Raw genomic sequence first — 15593 nt, 5'->3', positions numbered from 1 at the left:
CTGCTGCAACACACACACACACACACACACACACACAGACACACACAGTGTCACCATGATTCACGTTAAAGCGAGACAGACTGGTTGTCCCTGTCAACTTTTGAACTCGCAGTAAAAAGCTCCTTTCTCTCTTTTGACTTCAGTTCAATATTTTAAATTCCTCTTGCCTTTTTGGCCTGATGTACTAACTACTGATACAAAAAAAAAAAAAAAAGACAAGACAGAGTGCGGCTAATTGGCAACCCGATAAAAACTCCCTGGAGACCCGTTTTGGAGCTAGGTATTGAAAAGACTGCCATGGACGATTCTTTCGTCCATTCCTTTTCTATATGCCTGTCCCAGCTCCCTTTGGGTGAGAGAAGCGGGGTACAACTGATCTTACAACTGCCGGACAACTGATCTTAAGACACCTGGGAACTCTTTGGGAATAATACAAAATTCAATGTGGTAGGGTTGAAGTGGGAGTCATTTTCAGTACCACAAGTCTGCAATTGAGACGACACTCTTAACAAAGAACGAAAGAAAAGTTGTTCTAGATCTGCATAGTCCCCCTGAGGAACACCACGCGATAGATCTCAGGGTCCAAAAGGATGAGAGGCTTGTTCGTAAGCCATAAAAAGTCAAATGTCAAGGGTGCAAAAGCAGATGGTACATGTGAAAACGAGCCATATCCGCTAAACTGCGCACTGGACGAGGACGTTATAGGCAGTAGGCGGCCCTCAATGATCGCCGCATCGCTCCGGAGCAGGCCAACCGATATTAACGGCTGGCAGTATAGCTGCCTGATCGATGGTCTACCGGACTTCTAATTCCAGCCGAGAGCTTTAACAGCTGTCTGTCGATCCGAGCGGCGGTGACGACCGCCATGACGACGACATAACTCCACGTGCGCCTGAGTAACAAGCTTTTCGATTAATGAAATATTTAAGTACCTCCTCTCACTAATTAAATGAATGAATCATGCATGGGAAAACATGCGAAAGAAATGTTATGTTTTCACTACTTTGGGACTCAATGATGGAAAATGGCTGATTTCTATATTTTTTTATGACTGGCTTTCTTCTTTTTTTATTATTTTATAATGAATGTGTTTTAGTTTTAGTCACTTTATTTACATTTTCTGCAATTTAAAGTTGTGTGACGGCCTAAAACTAATTGGATATTTAACGAATTAAAACAACATTATCATTATTATAATTTTGACAACATGTCAGTGATGAATAAAAAAGTAAACTACATATTCTTGTGAGAGTCTAAGGGCTCTATTTTCGTGACTAGCTCAAATTCAGCACTGCAAGGAGGTGGGCCAGAGCCCATTTTGGTAATTTCGTGGACTGGCGTACGCCAAGCGCATTTAAAAGTGGGACATCTGCACTGGTCTGGGCGTGTTCACAGCCGACTTCAATCCTGTCCAATCGAAGCGGGTTCTCGCATTCCCTTTAAAAATGGCGCACTCGTCTCTGATGGAGACGTCTCTGTATGCGAAAGAGGACTCAGCGATCCGTGCGAGACTGGAGAATTGTCACTGGTCTTGATTTACAATGTGTAGTTGAACCCCTCACGTTTATGGACCATAAACCAATGATACAGTGTATCATTGGTTTCAGAAATTATTGATATTGTTGGTAACTGCGATACGTTTCATGTTGTTGGTAAAATACTGCAAAATTCATTCTCTACATACTATACCTACTTTATATATACAGTATTTTTAAACTTACTATAAATTCAAGAGAGGAATTTGGGTCAGTTTCATTTTTCACAATTTCAGCTATGCTTGCTGATAAAAGCCAGGTTATTTTTGTCTTTTTATGCTGAGCAAAGACACACAAGCCCGAGACACAACGACTACAGTAAACATTTGATCACAAAAATAATTGAGGTCAATATTACCAAATTCCACATTTCATCCATTCATTGTGACTTAAATTAACATGTTGTGTGACTCGATTCATGTTGTTAGGCGGGATTTCATAAGTCAACTTGTTCCCTCACTATGTTCTGCAACCATCGCCATTTCGATATATAATGCAAAACGACTCCCACCCACCACTGGTGGGTCACTGCAAGAACGTGAAGCAGCTGCTACAAATTGTTCTGCTGTCTAGCTGGTAGTGGGATTGCGTGTAGCCCATAGTGTTGTCATGTTAATTTTAGCTTGACTTTTAGATTGGGCGCTGTTGCTTTGCTTGCTTGTCGCTAAAGCTAAAGATAGGTGTTGACTTACAACGTCAATTGAGAAAAAGGAACATTGCTAAGTTGTTTCTTTTTGTGCGACCTTCTGATAAGTGCTCTCGTTATTCACATCAATAATTAACAAGCTACCGCCACTGCAGCAAAGGTTTTTTTTTTTTTTTTTTTTTTTTAAATATGAGTGGACTTAGAAATGAGCTCTGGCGAACACCACCTTACCTTAATTTATCTGTTTTTTGAGAGTAGCTTGAACAGAATGTGGTACATATCCGTATGTTTTTAAGTCTACATTAGTGCCAATTTCTTTCTTAAAACAAGACACGTGTAATTTAGAAAAGCTAAAATTAGTGTTGTGTCTTTAGCCTTTGCACTCAAGTCCAAAATGTTTTCTTCTTGGTATGTCAGTTTGGAATGCTTGTTACCAACAACTATAGGACCTACTGTAAATGGAAGAGCAACAATCTGAATGTACAGTGAAAGTTGTGGTGCTGTTGCTTTGTACTATGTGGATTCTTTAACAGGAGCTTGGTAAGCTTTGACTTTCCATTACAGGCAGTTAACTTACGCAGTATACACAGCAATAATAAAAAAAAACCTTCACAGCGTTAGTTTGACTATGCATCCACCGCAATCACAGATTTTTTTAAAAAAACTGTGTGTCGAGAATTGAGCCATGAGGACCACCGCCTCCCATAATTTGTCTATTTTTAAGTTATTGTAATTGTGACTTTACTACTGCGTTGGGATAGGTTAATGGTAGACTACAGTATGTTCAAATTTATGTACAAATTCGGGTTATGTTGCTGCTTTAGGATAGAAACTTGAAAACAATCCGTAACAGCTTTAGTTTAATTGTACCATAACACTGACATTTATTTTAAAATGGTGGCTCTCGAAAGGAGCCCCGAGGAACTTCAGAAACCAAGTGAAACAATACATTTAGTCAATCCAGGGGTCAGATTCTCATACTAAACATTTAAAACTAGTCATACTGGCAAGGTTTTGACTTTTTTACATGTCCATCACCGTTTAACTATCTAAGCTACTGTATGTTTGCTTCAAAGTTAGATTGTCAAGCCACCAACAAGTTGACTAGGAGGACATTTTTGGATATTTATTTACTGATAACATGACGGATTTAATTTGTGTGAATGTAATCCTGTATTATTTTCCATGTTTGTCGTTAAATCACTGACGCAACTTGACATTTTAGGTGTCAAAGAACACCGTGTGAGTCCTACCACCTCATTGAATGCGGTGTACCTTTACTTCACAAAACCATTATCTGCTAGTAAAATTAGAAAGGCCGTGTGTTTGTTTTTGTTTTTTTTGGTTGAAAGAGGAGCCCGTGCTGGGTCACCATCTGATTCGGGGACAGCGGTGTTTCCACCCCGCCACCCACCACCACCTTACTCCCCGTGTCTCGTTTCACTGCAGCTGGCTGTGACTTTTACCACCGCTGCGGTGTTTCGAGGGAATGTCTAACGTCTGGCTTTTTCGAAGGACACCATGTTTTATTGCACTGGTCACACCAATTTCGTACTCCCTTTTTTGGCAGGCCGCGTGGCATTCAGCACTCACGTTTCACCTTTTGTGGAGGAAGAGGAAGAGGAGAAAAGGGACTGGAGTCAAACAAAACAGGAGGAGATCCCAAAGAGCACCGAGCCAAAGGAGAAGAACAGCACACACAACATAGCAGCTTTCATTCAGCATTCGTCGTATTCAGGTTAGTACAAAACATTTTTTAAAGTCGAGTAATTTTAATTTTAACTTTGTAATTGGATTTCTATGTAAAATTGCCAGGCTAATTTTGTCGAAAATGTCCCCAAACAAGCTAAGGCATAGAAATAATATGATAGTTATTCATTAACAACTTGTTAAATTAGTTTAGACGTGACAATATTAAGGCCTTTTGTAATATAATTCCAAAATAAATTTTTACACTTTTAAATGTAAATTTAAAAAGTTGAATTTTAAAATAAATACATTTTTACTTAATACATGGAAGTTGCTGAGTAAATGTATACATTTAATTCTAAAATGTTTTTTTCATTAATATAGTAATAGTTTGTTGATGAACAGTTTGTAAAATCTTTGTTTTCATTATTTTCATATACATATGAAATAAAATAAAACTATTTTGGTGACAAAAACTCCCAGAAAAAAATTAATAAATACATCACCCGTCACAGAGGGGAACCACCATAATCATTCGGCTATATTGGTTTCAAACACGGAGTGCGTGTTGTACACTCTTAGCCACTCCCCTTCAGAGACCAAGACTTGACTCAAAAGCTCTGGTGGCAACACTAGATATTGAAATCTCTATTGTCATAAAACAGCAGTAGTAAATATTCTTCAATATTATTTTCATGAAGAATTATAGGGTGCCTATAATTGATCCCTGAGGTAATTGATGGAAAATATTTAGCGAAGAAAAAAACCCAACACATTAAAAAAGCCGTTTGCCATACCAGTCTAATTGAAAAGGATCATAACGAGGGAAATGTCAATTTAAACAGTGTAAACATTAGATGCCGAATGCGCCGCACCTTGGCCAGCGTGATGCTCGCGACACTCGACACCCCGGCAGCAGCTTTGAGACTTTCACGCTCTTATTACTGTAAATGAGTGACAACAATCAAGCATGTTGACAAGCGCTAAGAGTCTTCCTCGCCCCTGATTTACAGTCCAGCACTGCTGCCGCTGGGACCGTATGTGCTCTATTGATTGTGAACCACATCAATGGCAAACACACATGTACATATATATGTATATATATATATATATATATATATATATATATATATATATATGTACAATTTTAGAAATACAATTTAGAAAACAAACCAAATATATTTTTCAAAAATTTAAAATATATGATGTGTAAAACAAAAAATACACCAAGTACATTACATTTGGAAAGTGAAAAATGCATACAATTTTCAAATAAAAAAAAAAAAACAAAGATTTGAAAGTAAATGAAATTTAAAAAATGTAAAATACATAAACTGTTAAAATACAAAAATAAAGGCCAATAAAAATAAAAATAAATCAAATGACAGTAAATTAGATTACATGTTGAAATTATAAATAAAACATTGAATTACTATGTCGTGATTCAGTAAGTTGGACACCGTTTCACAAAAACAATAATTTACTATTACATTCAACTGTAAATTTAGGTGGACGGACGTACTCACGATGCTTGCGCCCACCTTTTTTGACAATTTGAGAAATATGCCATATAGCATTGCTCATCAGTAACCTGTCTGAATTTGAATGTGATTTGGGCATGAAGCGACGAAAAGATGAGTAAGAAATGACACTAAGGGCGAGAGGGGCCCCTCGCTACCAATGGCATGTCTGCTATTTGTAGAAGTGGGTTTATGGGGCACTGCGACCTTGGCCATGGCCCACATGAGTAAAACCGTACGCCTGCGGACACCATGTTGTTAAGATGACAATCAAAACAGCTAAAGGTCATTTAGGCATTTTTAAAAGGTGGCTAAAAGCAAAAGTACATCAGTGACAGGATGGCCAATCAAAATCAGGAATGACCACAGCCATGCACATGCGCAAGAGGTCTAGTTTTGATTGACATTTGTTGTTTTTGGGGTTTTTTTTTTTTTTATCAGCAGGATTACAAGAAAAAAACATGGTGAACCAGATTTCCACAAAACCACATTTGCCAAGGAAGAGCCCATTCGAATTTTGTGCAACATTGGATAGAAATGCAAAATGGCAGTCCCATACATCCAGTGCTCCTCAACTAGGAAGACGTTTCTTAGCTAATGAATAGACAAACCCAAAAATTGTTGACACGTAATTGACACGTAATTGTTCCGTGTCCCCCAAATATAAAATAGTATGATCCTGAAATCTTGCGTCATCCTCCGCGAACCAGAACATAGCCTGCTAGCTGACAAATGGATTGACAAACAGGCAAAAACTCAAATTTGTATTATCATTGTTATTTATTTGGTCCCAAAATCAAAAGGGTTACGGTCTTGTCATCGTATGTTGTTTTCCTTTAACCAGGAAGTAGCCTCCTAATTTTACAAACAAATCAACAAAAAATCCGAAATACGTCCCTCTGAGAGTTTTATTTTTACCCAATTATTATAGAAGGTATGTTGTTTTCCGTTAGTTTCTTGATATCATTCAGTAGTATAGATATTTGTTATTGTTTTTTTGTTTGTTTTCCGTTTCTGCTCTATTGGTTAGTTCATGATGCTAGCGTGGTTCTTGTCTTTTGGTAGCAAACTGCAAATAAAGTGACGGAGCCCCTCCGAAACGTTTCGCCCGTTCATTGAGCAGATGGACCGCTACAAAAGGTTCACTGAACCGGACTGTACCGCATGGTGGACACTAGGCTTGAGAGTAAAGTTTGTCATTTCGCCATCTCAAAAGCGTCTTCTTTGTTTTTCAGTTCTTTAAGTCTCAAACAGAGGAGCTAAAGCGGGGCGACGCGACCCAGAAGCATCAGCACAATGGGCAGGAAAGACCAGGACTTTGGTTCTTGGTTAGGTATTTCCTCATGATTCTTGTCCAAGTCATAACTTTTGAGTGCCTGTACAGCCAGATGATCCATGATTTGCCTTCACTTGTAGACAACAACAAGGCCAAAAGAGAATCAGTCCATGTTGAGACAAAGAACCGCAGTAGTGCCAACCAGAACAGCTCTACAAAGACTCACAACTCTGTATGTCCAAGTGCTCCAACGTTCGAGTTTTTTAAGCTCGTAGCCTTCACTTGGTTTATTTATATGTATTGTTTTTTTACTTTGCGTTGTAAGCCAAAAACAAATCTGAAACTGTTGAATGAATGGCTTAATATATTTTTGGAATGTAAAACATACAAATTACAATATAAAACAGAAGAATACGAGACACAGCACAATTCATAAGGACACAGGACAATAGCGGAAGGGGAAGCATAACGTGGTACTACACTGAAGGCTCGCAACTCTAAATTCGGATTTGGCGGTATACTGTAAAAAAACATTAAAAATGATCAGTTAAAAATCCAGCATGTCGGGGGGACGAAAGATGAACCGCGGTATATCGGGGGCTCGGTTCTAAGCAATTAAAAAGTCACTTTTAGGTTGTCTCACATTAGTAATAGTGTAGCATGCTTTTCTTCACCCCAGCTCGAGTCCACTCGCCTCAGCGATGACGACGAGGTTCGGAGGAGTCAGGCCGGCGGCGGTCGTGACTACGACGAAGAAGAGGGTCACCTGCTCTACCACGTCAGCCTCGTGCTCAAGGAACAGTGTATGGGGATTTTTGTTCTTTATGTCTCCGATGCCCCTCACTGGGCTAATCGAAGTCGGTCAATAAATCAATGTCGACCTGTCCTTCCCAGATGAGGTGGTGTCCACACTGGGAGTGGGAGCCTTCGCAAAGGTGGTGGAGTGCATTGACCGAGGCAGGTAAGACACAGTTTGATCTGTAAATTGAGTTACGAGCTGGGTCACGAAAGAACTAAACTCGTAGGTCAAAGGTACCACTGTGCTCAAAATCACTCCTTGTTCAACATGACTAAAACTTGATCATTGCAAAGTGTGTCAAACCTCAAAGAGGCTCATTAAGTGGGAAATCAGTTTCTTGCGCAACAGGAATGTCTTTGCTCATGTGTTTCAGAGGTGCGCATGTGGCCGTGAAGATTGTGCGCAACATCAGAAGCTTCCGGCAGGCAGCCAAGTGTGAGATCGCCGTCCTGGAGGAGATCAACACCTTGGACGACGACAACAGATTGTGAGTTGACTTGTTGTCTGCAGGCTCCCTTTAATTGCAACATGAAAGAATAAGTCAAAGTGCAGTTCAGTTGTATTTAACTTTTTAAGTGTGGTACATTTGTAATTAATCTTTAAGAACTATTTGATTTTTAACATGAATTTAGGTAAAATTCCTCATTAACTTTTATGTGCAATATGTTTTAATTGAATCCTTATTTAAGTTGTTATTGTTCTTTATATTTTTCTACATTTAAGCACCGTGTTAATGTTGAGACTGTGCATAATGTTACAGTGCCTTATATTACTATTAAATATCCTTTTTAGGATTCAAATCTCTCGTTTTTGAGGAACACTTGATTGTATCATAAAAAAAAATAAAAAACATTCCAATGGTGGCTTGAGAAAGGAGCCCTGAGGACCGCCACAACTTAAAAAAACTAAGCAAAACAGTTTTTTTACAACATGAACTTCCCCATTTAGCTAGCAAAGCTATGTTTGCTTCAATGTTAAGTTGTGAACCCACCAGAAAGTTGACTACTAGGACGTTTTGGGCTCTCTATAACATAAAATAACAACATGACTCGCTTCCTTATACAGTACTGCATTTTAATGTTGGTCATGATAGCGATACTTGGAGAGCTGAGTATTTTTTTTGGTGTACTTGGTGTAAAAAGTTAGAGAACCACTGTCCAACAAGATCTGATTTGCTTTATTTTCTCATTCCCAGTGCCTGTGTGAGGATGTTGGACTGGTTCGAGCACCAAGGCCACGTGTGCCTGGTCTTTGAGCTGCTGGGACTCAGTACCTATGAGGTCCTGCGACAAAACCACTTCCTGCCGTTCAGCGTGGAGCAGATCCGACACATGGCCTTCCAGATCTTCCAAGCTGTCAGCTGTGAGTCAAGGCGGAATTGTGTGAATTAGACTAACTGTGATGTCATAATCCAGTAAAATTTAGAACGGCTCGCTCACAGACACATGCGGGGTGTTTGGTTGTTTGATTTCACGCTTGATGAGTGGGCAGGTACTCTCGAGACACCATTATTTATGGATACAGGTTATTTAAAAGTCCATTTTCCATAACATGTCCCCTGTTAAGGCATTTTCTTGTGTGTTTTTCCAGTCCTGCATCGCAATAAACTGACACACACCGATCTGAAACCGGAAAACATCCTGTTCGTCTGCTCTGACTACGACATGGAGTACAACGACGCGACGGTAAAAGCATCCGCACCGTCACCCTTAAACACCGAAATAAAAACCTGGAGTGAAAACATTTGTGTGGGCCAGAAACGCGACGAGAGGAAGATCAGGAGTCTGGATGTCAAGGTGGCGGACTTCGGCACCGCCATTTTCGACCATGAGCACCACGAATCCCTGGTGTCAACGCGCCACTATAGAGCTCCGGAAATCATACTCGGTATGAAGATGTGCAAAAAACAAAAACAGAACAAAAACCACATACATTTGTTCTGTGACCCTTTCATAACACAAAACATCTCAAATCATGTGTCCCCATTGAAATGAATGGAAATGCAGTTAATCTGTTCCAGCGTGCCCAAGATAACCATTACATGTTTGTGTTATGGTTTTATAAGAAACATAACACCCCACAATATACTTTAAAAAACAGGATGGCTGGATGGATGCAAAAATTTACATTTTTGGACAATTGTTTTTTGCTTCAATTCAATGTACATTGTGCTACCTGGGGGAAGTGTAACACAGACAAAGAGACACACACACCAAGAGGAGTTTCACGACTGGCTCAGTAAACTGAAGTAATAGTAGTAATTTTTCACGAAGGATACCAAATATCCCTGTGAATATTGTTGTCTGTCTACATCTGTTGCTCCACCGTTTGCGTTCAAATATTCGTTGCTCCAAGGGTTTTAACACCGTCACGCAGATGCTATTCATTAGCCCTTTTATGGAATTTTGCATTGTTTGTTAGCACTAAGCTAAACAGACTTTATTATGGCGAAGCTATGGGATATGTGTCTCTTTGTTTTAATGTTTAGTTTGACAGTAAACTCCAACTGGAAGTGGAAATAAACAGCTTGAAGTCTCTCTTTTGAAGAATTGTTCACTATTTTATTTGATTTTATTTGTGTGTGTGTGTGTGTGGTCAGATCTAGGCTGGAATCAGTCATGTGACGTTTGGAGTTTGGCCTGCGTTCTCATGGAGTACTACCTCGGACAGACGCTATTCCCGGTATGAACACACAACTTCCAGCGGGGCTTCCTTTTGACGAGGGTCCCGACATAGTTGATTCCGAGGCTCCGAACGGCTTACATCGAACGAGTTTGAATATGTGATCGCGTGGCACAAGAAGGCGCTCTCGCGATCAACAGGGGTTCAAAGTACACTTAAACAACAGCGGCTGACACGAGAAGCTAAGTCAGTGCTTAATGCTCCGTTTTGTCACGACGTCACTCAGCATCTTCATCAAAGTCATTTGTTCACAAAAGCCGGCTACCTAACCAGCTACGAACACTGCTAACTCAGTGCTCCTTTCTTGTCGAAGGAATGGACTCGAATGCGTAACACTACTCATCGAAAATCCTCACTAAAGTCCCTTCTTGTTCACAAAAGGCCGGTCATTTATTTTCCTGTGTGTCGTTCCAGACCCACGACAGTCAAGAACACCTGGCCATGATGGAAAAAATCCTGGGACCCGTCCCGCCACACCTGCTGAAACAAACCGGGTACCACAGATACACACTAATATGCATGTACAAACATCACACCCCACTCAGTAGCGTTAAATGTTTAGAAAACAGCACTACGTCCTCAACGGGCATCTGGACTGGGACGAGCACAGCTCCTCGGGCAAATACGTGCGGAAACACTGCAAGCCTCTCAAGGTACGCTGGACACACGAAGTCGGTCAGAAAGTCAGACAGGACGTGACTTTGGTCCGGTCCGCTTTGGGCAGAGCTTGCCGAGGCGTAACGAGGACGAGCGGCAGCTGTTGGACCTTCTGACCTGCATGCTGGAGTACGACGTGGACCGGCGCATCACCCTGGAGGAGGCGCTGTGGCACCCGTTTTTCGAACCCGCCAGGATGGCGAGGCGAAGGCGAAGAAGCTAACACAAACTGACACACACCCACACACACACACACACCCACACACACACAGTGAACCCTCGCTATTTGCTTTAGCGACGAAGACCAGCTGCAAATGGCAAACAATGACAAATTGTGGACAAAAGAAATACTCTGGAAAATATCCATTCATTTATTTTCAACCCTTCAAATTCCAGATGGTTTGCACAATGCGCAGGTTGTAAAACAAACTCGGAAATGACATTTTTACGTATTGTCAGTGCAGTTGTGTCTTGAGATACGAGTTTAAATTCATTCTGTGACCACGCTCGTAACTCAAATAAACCCATTAATTAACCCATTCCAGCCTCGCCAAACAACCCAACAACAAAATTTGGAATGTGTTTTTTTAATAAAGAAAAAAATCACTCTATATGATGTACTTTATGAAATACGTAGTCATAATTAAATAGAATGTAAATACTTCGACAGTTTATTCATTGCTATTATTTCATTGCGACTCCTTCTGGTGTGTGCAACACGGCCACCGGGGGCAGTATAATGCAGTCATGAAGACACAAACAAAGAAGACTTTCACCACTACTATACATGACTCAGTGCACTGCAGTAATATTAATCATTTTTCTCATAGGATAAAGGATTTGTGCCTGTGAGTATTGGTTATATTTCTGTCCATGTGTTGCTCCACTGTATGTTGCTTTAAAGGGTTATAACACTGTGACGATCAATGCTATTCGTTAGCACGTCTACGGCATTATGCATTGTATTTCGTATTAAGCTAGCGGAAGGTTGGAAAGGAAGCAAGGTTGTGAGGTTGTTTTAAATATGCAATGTGTAATTAGTTTTATGTTTAGTTTGGTGGGAGTGACACTTATGAGCTTGAACTCTCTTTTTTTGAAGAATTGTTTTACTATCTCCCAAACTGCTGCTTGTTGAAAGGTGAGTTGAGTTCACTGTCCATACAGCGCTCATATCAGGAATGTTTGCATGGAATTCGAAGCGCGAAATAGCCTGGACGACGGCTCGTAGCTTGATAAACTCCTTAGATGAGCCACTCGTCTCTTAGAGCACCGCTAAATTTTTAAACAATGTAATCTGGTTGAAAATATAAAACAACTGAAATGTTCGAGTGTTAAGAACGCAACCCATTTTACGCAACTTGTATGATTCAAGCCAGTAAATAACCCAAACAAAATGTTGTTTTCATGGGTTTCAATTTCCCAAAAGCGGCCATGATAGAGCCTAAAGGTACAATTTGATTTATACAGTATAGACGTCTGGTCACCATGAAAATAAAACAAAAATACTTAATTAGGCAGTAAGATTTGCATTTTTCAGCAAGTAGTTTCAGTTATGTTCTCCAGAAGAAAAACAAATTGCAAGTAGGGTTAGTTGGTGAATCGACGAGGGTTGATCGTATAGAAGTACATTCGACATCAACCTGTTGCTTTAAGGGGTTTCGGTTTCTTGCTTGTTCAACAGAATTTTGTCACGATGGAGAGCATCCCTGTTACCAAATGACATTAGCTTGCTTTTCTGTTCATTCTTCTTTGTGAATAAATATGTGCCATTTCGGTTGACTTCATCAAAACATCCCGTTTGGACATTTTTTTTTTACTGCACTGCAGCAAGTAACGCCGAATTAGGCCTTATTGCCTGCCTCGGCTGATTAGATTACACAGACACCGCAGCCTGCGGTCACACTTAAGTCAATATGTATCCAAGCCGAGCCTCATCCACGCGGCCCTGGTGGCGGTTTTATTGCCTGGAGCGAACCAGGACGTTTCCATGGCTGAATAATCAACTAGACATATGAAAACCCTTAGATAAACCGCAGGGTCCATGGGTTTGTTAGCTCCCGTTAAGGCAGCTGGAGTCGTCGAGCAAATCAGTTAGAAATAAAGCAAACATTGTACGGACGGTGAAATACGCAAGCCAATTGTTGGTGGTAGCGCGTTGAAGTATGTGGTGAGTACGTCTGCCTCACGTTCAAAAGGTTCCGGTTTCAAATTGCGTAGGAGTTTACTAGTTTTGCCGTTGGGAATCGCTAAAGCTTCTGCCACCTGCAAGTACGTGTAATGTTATGGTGAAAAGGTTTATTCAAAATGGATGGCTGGATGACAGTTCCTGTACCGTTCTCTTGTCGAACGTAAGCGAAGATAGACTCCAGAGGTGCGGAATTGCCAGGTTGAGCCACCAGTTCAAGTCTGCGCGTGCGACCGAAGGTCCCAAACCTCCAAGACGGGTCCGGGAGCCGACCCCCTTCCCGCCAAGCACGCAAACATGTCGGCAATCTCCGTCCTCACCTCCCTCTGCCGACAGGCGTACACCAGCGGATTGATGAGAGAGTTGGACATGCCCAGAAGCCACAGGTGGTTCTCCAACACCGCGATGAGCCGGCAGCTTTTACACAGCAGCTGCACGATGCTCACCAAGAAAAAGGGGCACCACAGGGTCAGGAAGCAGCCCACCAGCAGGGCCACCGTCCTCAGGGCCTTGACGTGGCTTTGTCGCCGGCTCCTCGCTCGAGGCCACCGAGGAGGGTCCCGGTGGGCGTCGGTGGTCCGAGAGCCCGCACGGCCGATGCGGAAGATCTGCCGTTGGTGGCCGCGGGCAATCTTCAGGATGTCCATGTAGATGTAGACGAACGCAGAGAGGACGGGAAAGAAGCACACGCTGAACAGGACGATGATGCCCGACGGGCAGATGACGGAGAAGAAGGCGCACAGGCCACCGAAGTCGTCCGCTTGCAGCTGGCGGATCATCACTGTGGACGCAAGGGCACCATTGTTTAGGAAAAGACGCGAGCGGTCGGTGTCTAAGACTTACCCGACATAATCGCCCACAATAACGCCGCTATTGCGTCGCAATTATACAAACCATCGATACTGTACAAAAACATGCAAATAAACTATATCACGGATGGATGGTGTGCAGACTGCTACAGACGTGTTTTTTGTAGCGATGCGTTAAGTGGAACTTTGGTTTGCTTGCTCCGACCAACCGATCACAGGACGTAGAAATGCTGCCATTATTGTAGGCAAGCTAGTTGGCCCTGTGAGGACGAATTTGAAATGTGATTGGTCAAAGAAACAATCCCATTTGTATTATCGTTACAAGTGCAGCCAAGACAAATGCTACCGAATGAAGATCATCCAAAATACCAAATAAAAGTCTGAGACACTACGCATGTACAGTATACCAAATACAGGTTTTTTGGTGCTGGGCAAAAGTCTTTGTTAAGGCGCATGTATACTATACCAAATAAAAGTCTCAGGTACTGTGCAAAGGTCTTTGGTACTGTGCATCTATACCATGACGATCTTACATACTGCGCATGAATGCCAGATAAAAGTCTCCGGTACTGCGCATGTAAATGTACTGACTCACTGAACTCGCTGGTTTTACCTGGTGAGAATCCCACGAGGAGCGAACAAGCCCAAAGAGCCACCAGGGACCCGGCCGCTGACCCCTTTCCAGAGAAACTGGAGTACCTCAGGGGCACTTTGATGGCTGCATAGCGGTCCAACGAGATCAGAAACATGGACAAAATAGACGCCGTGCAGGGCGAAATCACAAAGGCCATCCGCATCAAACAACGGCTCTTTCCAGGAGCGGGAGATGTCAAGTTTCTGGAACCTTGACGGACGTAGCGGTAGTCCGCGGAGGCGACGTCGGTACCGAAGTCCTCGGTGGCCAGGCCGGTGACGGCCAAGCCCACCAGGGTGTCGGCCAGTGCCAGGTTGAGGACGAAGCACCGGCTCTGGCTGCGCCGCTTGGCCAGGAGGCGCAGGAGGCCGGCGGCCACCAGGAGGTTGGTGCCCACGATGAGGCAGGAAGCCACGCTCAGGACCGAACCCGTCGCCAGCGGCCTCACCTCGGCCGGAGTCATGCTCCCGTCAATCCTCTCGCGATCCGGACGCTGACTGCACGAGCAACTTGTGCACACCTGCCGCCATCCAGCCCCTCTGAGAAATTGAGCTTTTTATTTCCCCAACATCCCCGCCTAGGATCCAGTCTCGGGTAGTCATTTAAAAAAAGAAAAAGAAAAAAACAGCAAGCTTAGTTAAAGTCCAACCCCGCCAGACCTACTTTACTCCCACCTGCCCTCAGGAGAGACATTTGCCATTACAGGACATTTTCCACTCGGCTTCACACACAAACAGATACGGCCGGACGATGGTATTTTCATGGCCTCGCGTCACGCTCTCCGAGCAGTCGACGGCCACGTCGAGATGAGAAAAATTTGCATTCAAAAACCTGATATTGGTACACGGGAGGATCAGGGTCACGGTGAAAAGACGGGGGGGAGCGGAGGGGATTTGAACATTACAAGACAAACGCATTCTGGGAGGATTTTGATGTCTTAATACGGCTAAAACGTCATCACAGTAAAGTCGTAATTTGAAAATTTTCCGTTGTACTTTCATCTAAATGCTGAGCCTATTTGCATTTCTTCCCCTAAATTTAAATCATAATCTTTTTCTGTTTCATGTTTTTAGTTTTCTGATAATGACACATTTTCTTTCTCTTTCTTAAGGAAAATATATATATTTTTTTAAATTCCAGAAATGTACAACTATATAAAAA

General features: G+C 42.2%; 2 protein-coding genes across 2 annotated transcripts; one reads left to right on the top strand and one right to left on the bottom strand.

Annotated features, from left to right (window-relative positions):
• Positions 1-3837: 3837 nt before the first annotated feature.
• LOC133415961 (dual specificity protein kinase CLK4-like) lies at positions 3838-11362 on the top strand. Its single transcript, XM_061702524.1, has 13 exons — positions 3838-3919; positions 6626-6723; positions 6807-6898; positions 7346-7469; positions 7561-7627; positions 7839-7952; positions 8661-8827; positions 9056-9150; positions 9223-9352; positions 10065-10147; positions 10562-10641; positions 10710-10800; positions 10872-11362. Exons 2-13 carry the CDS (start codon positions 6687-6689, stop codon positions 11025-11027), a joined length of 1236 nt encoding a protein of 411 aa, XP_061558508.1. The 5' UTR covers positions 3838-3919; positions 6626-6686; the 3' UTR covers positions 11028-11362.
• A 1842-nt stretch (positions 11363-13204) lies between these two features.
• Positions 13205-14895, bottom strand: LOC133416377 (glucose-dependent insulinotropic receptor). The gene is made up of 2 exons (XM_061703228.1): positions 14412-14895; positions 13205-13770 (listed from the first exon to the last, which is right to left on the bottom strand). The coding sequence occupies exons 1-2, from the start codon at positions 14893-14895 to the stop codon at positions 13205-13207; spliced, it is 1050 nt and encodes a 349-aa protein (XP_061559212.1).
• Positions 14896-15593: the final 698 nt, after the last annotated feature.

The sequence above is a fragment of the Phycodurus eques genome, chromosome 17 (genome assembly GCF_024500275.1).
Source record: "Phycodurus eques isolate BA_2022a chromosome 17, UOR_Pequ_1.1, whole genome shotgun sequence".
In the NCBI taxonomy this organism is placed as follows: Eukaryota; Metazoa; Chordata; class Actinopteri; order Syngnathiformes; family Syngnathidae; genus Phycodurus; species Phycodurus eques.
The sequence above is the reverse complement of the archived record's forward strand: the minus strand, read 5'-3'. Positions and strand labels throughout refer to the sequence as shown.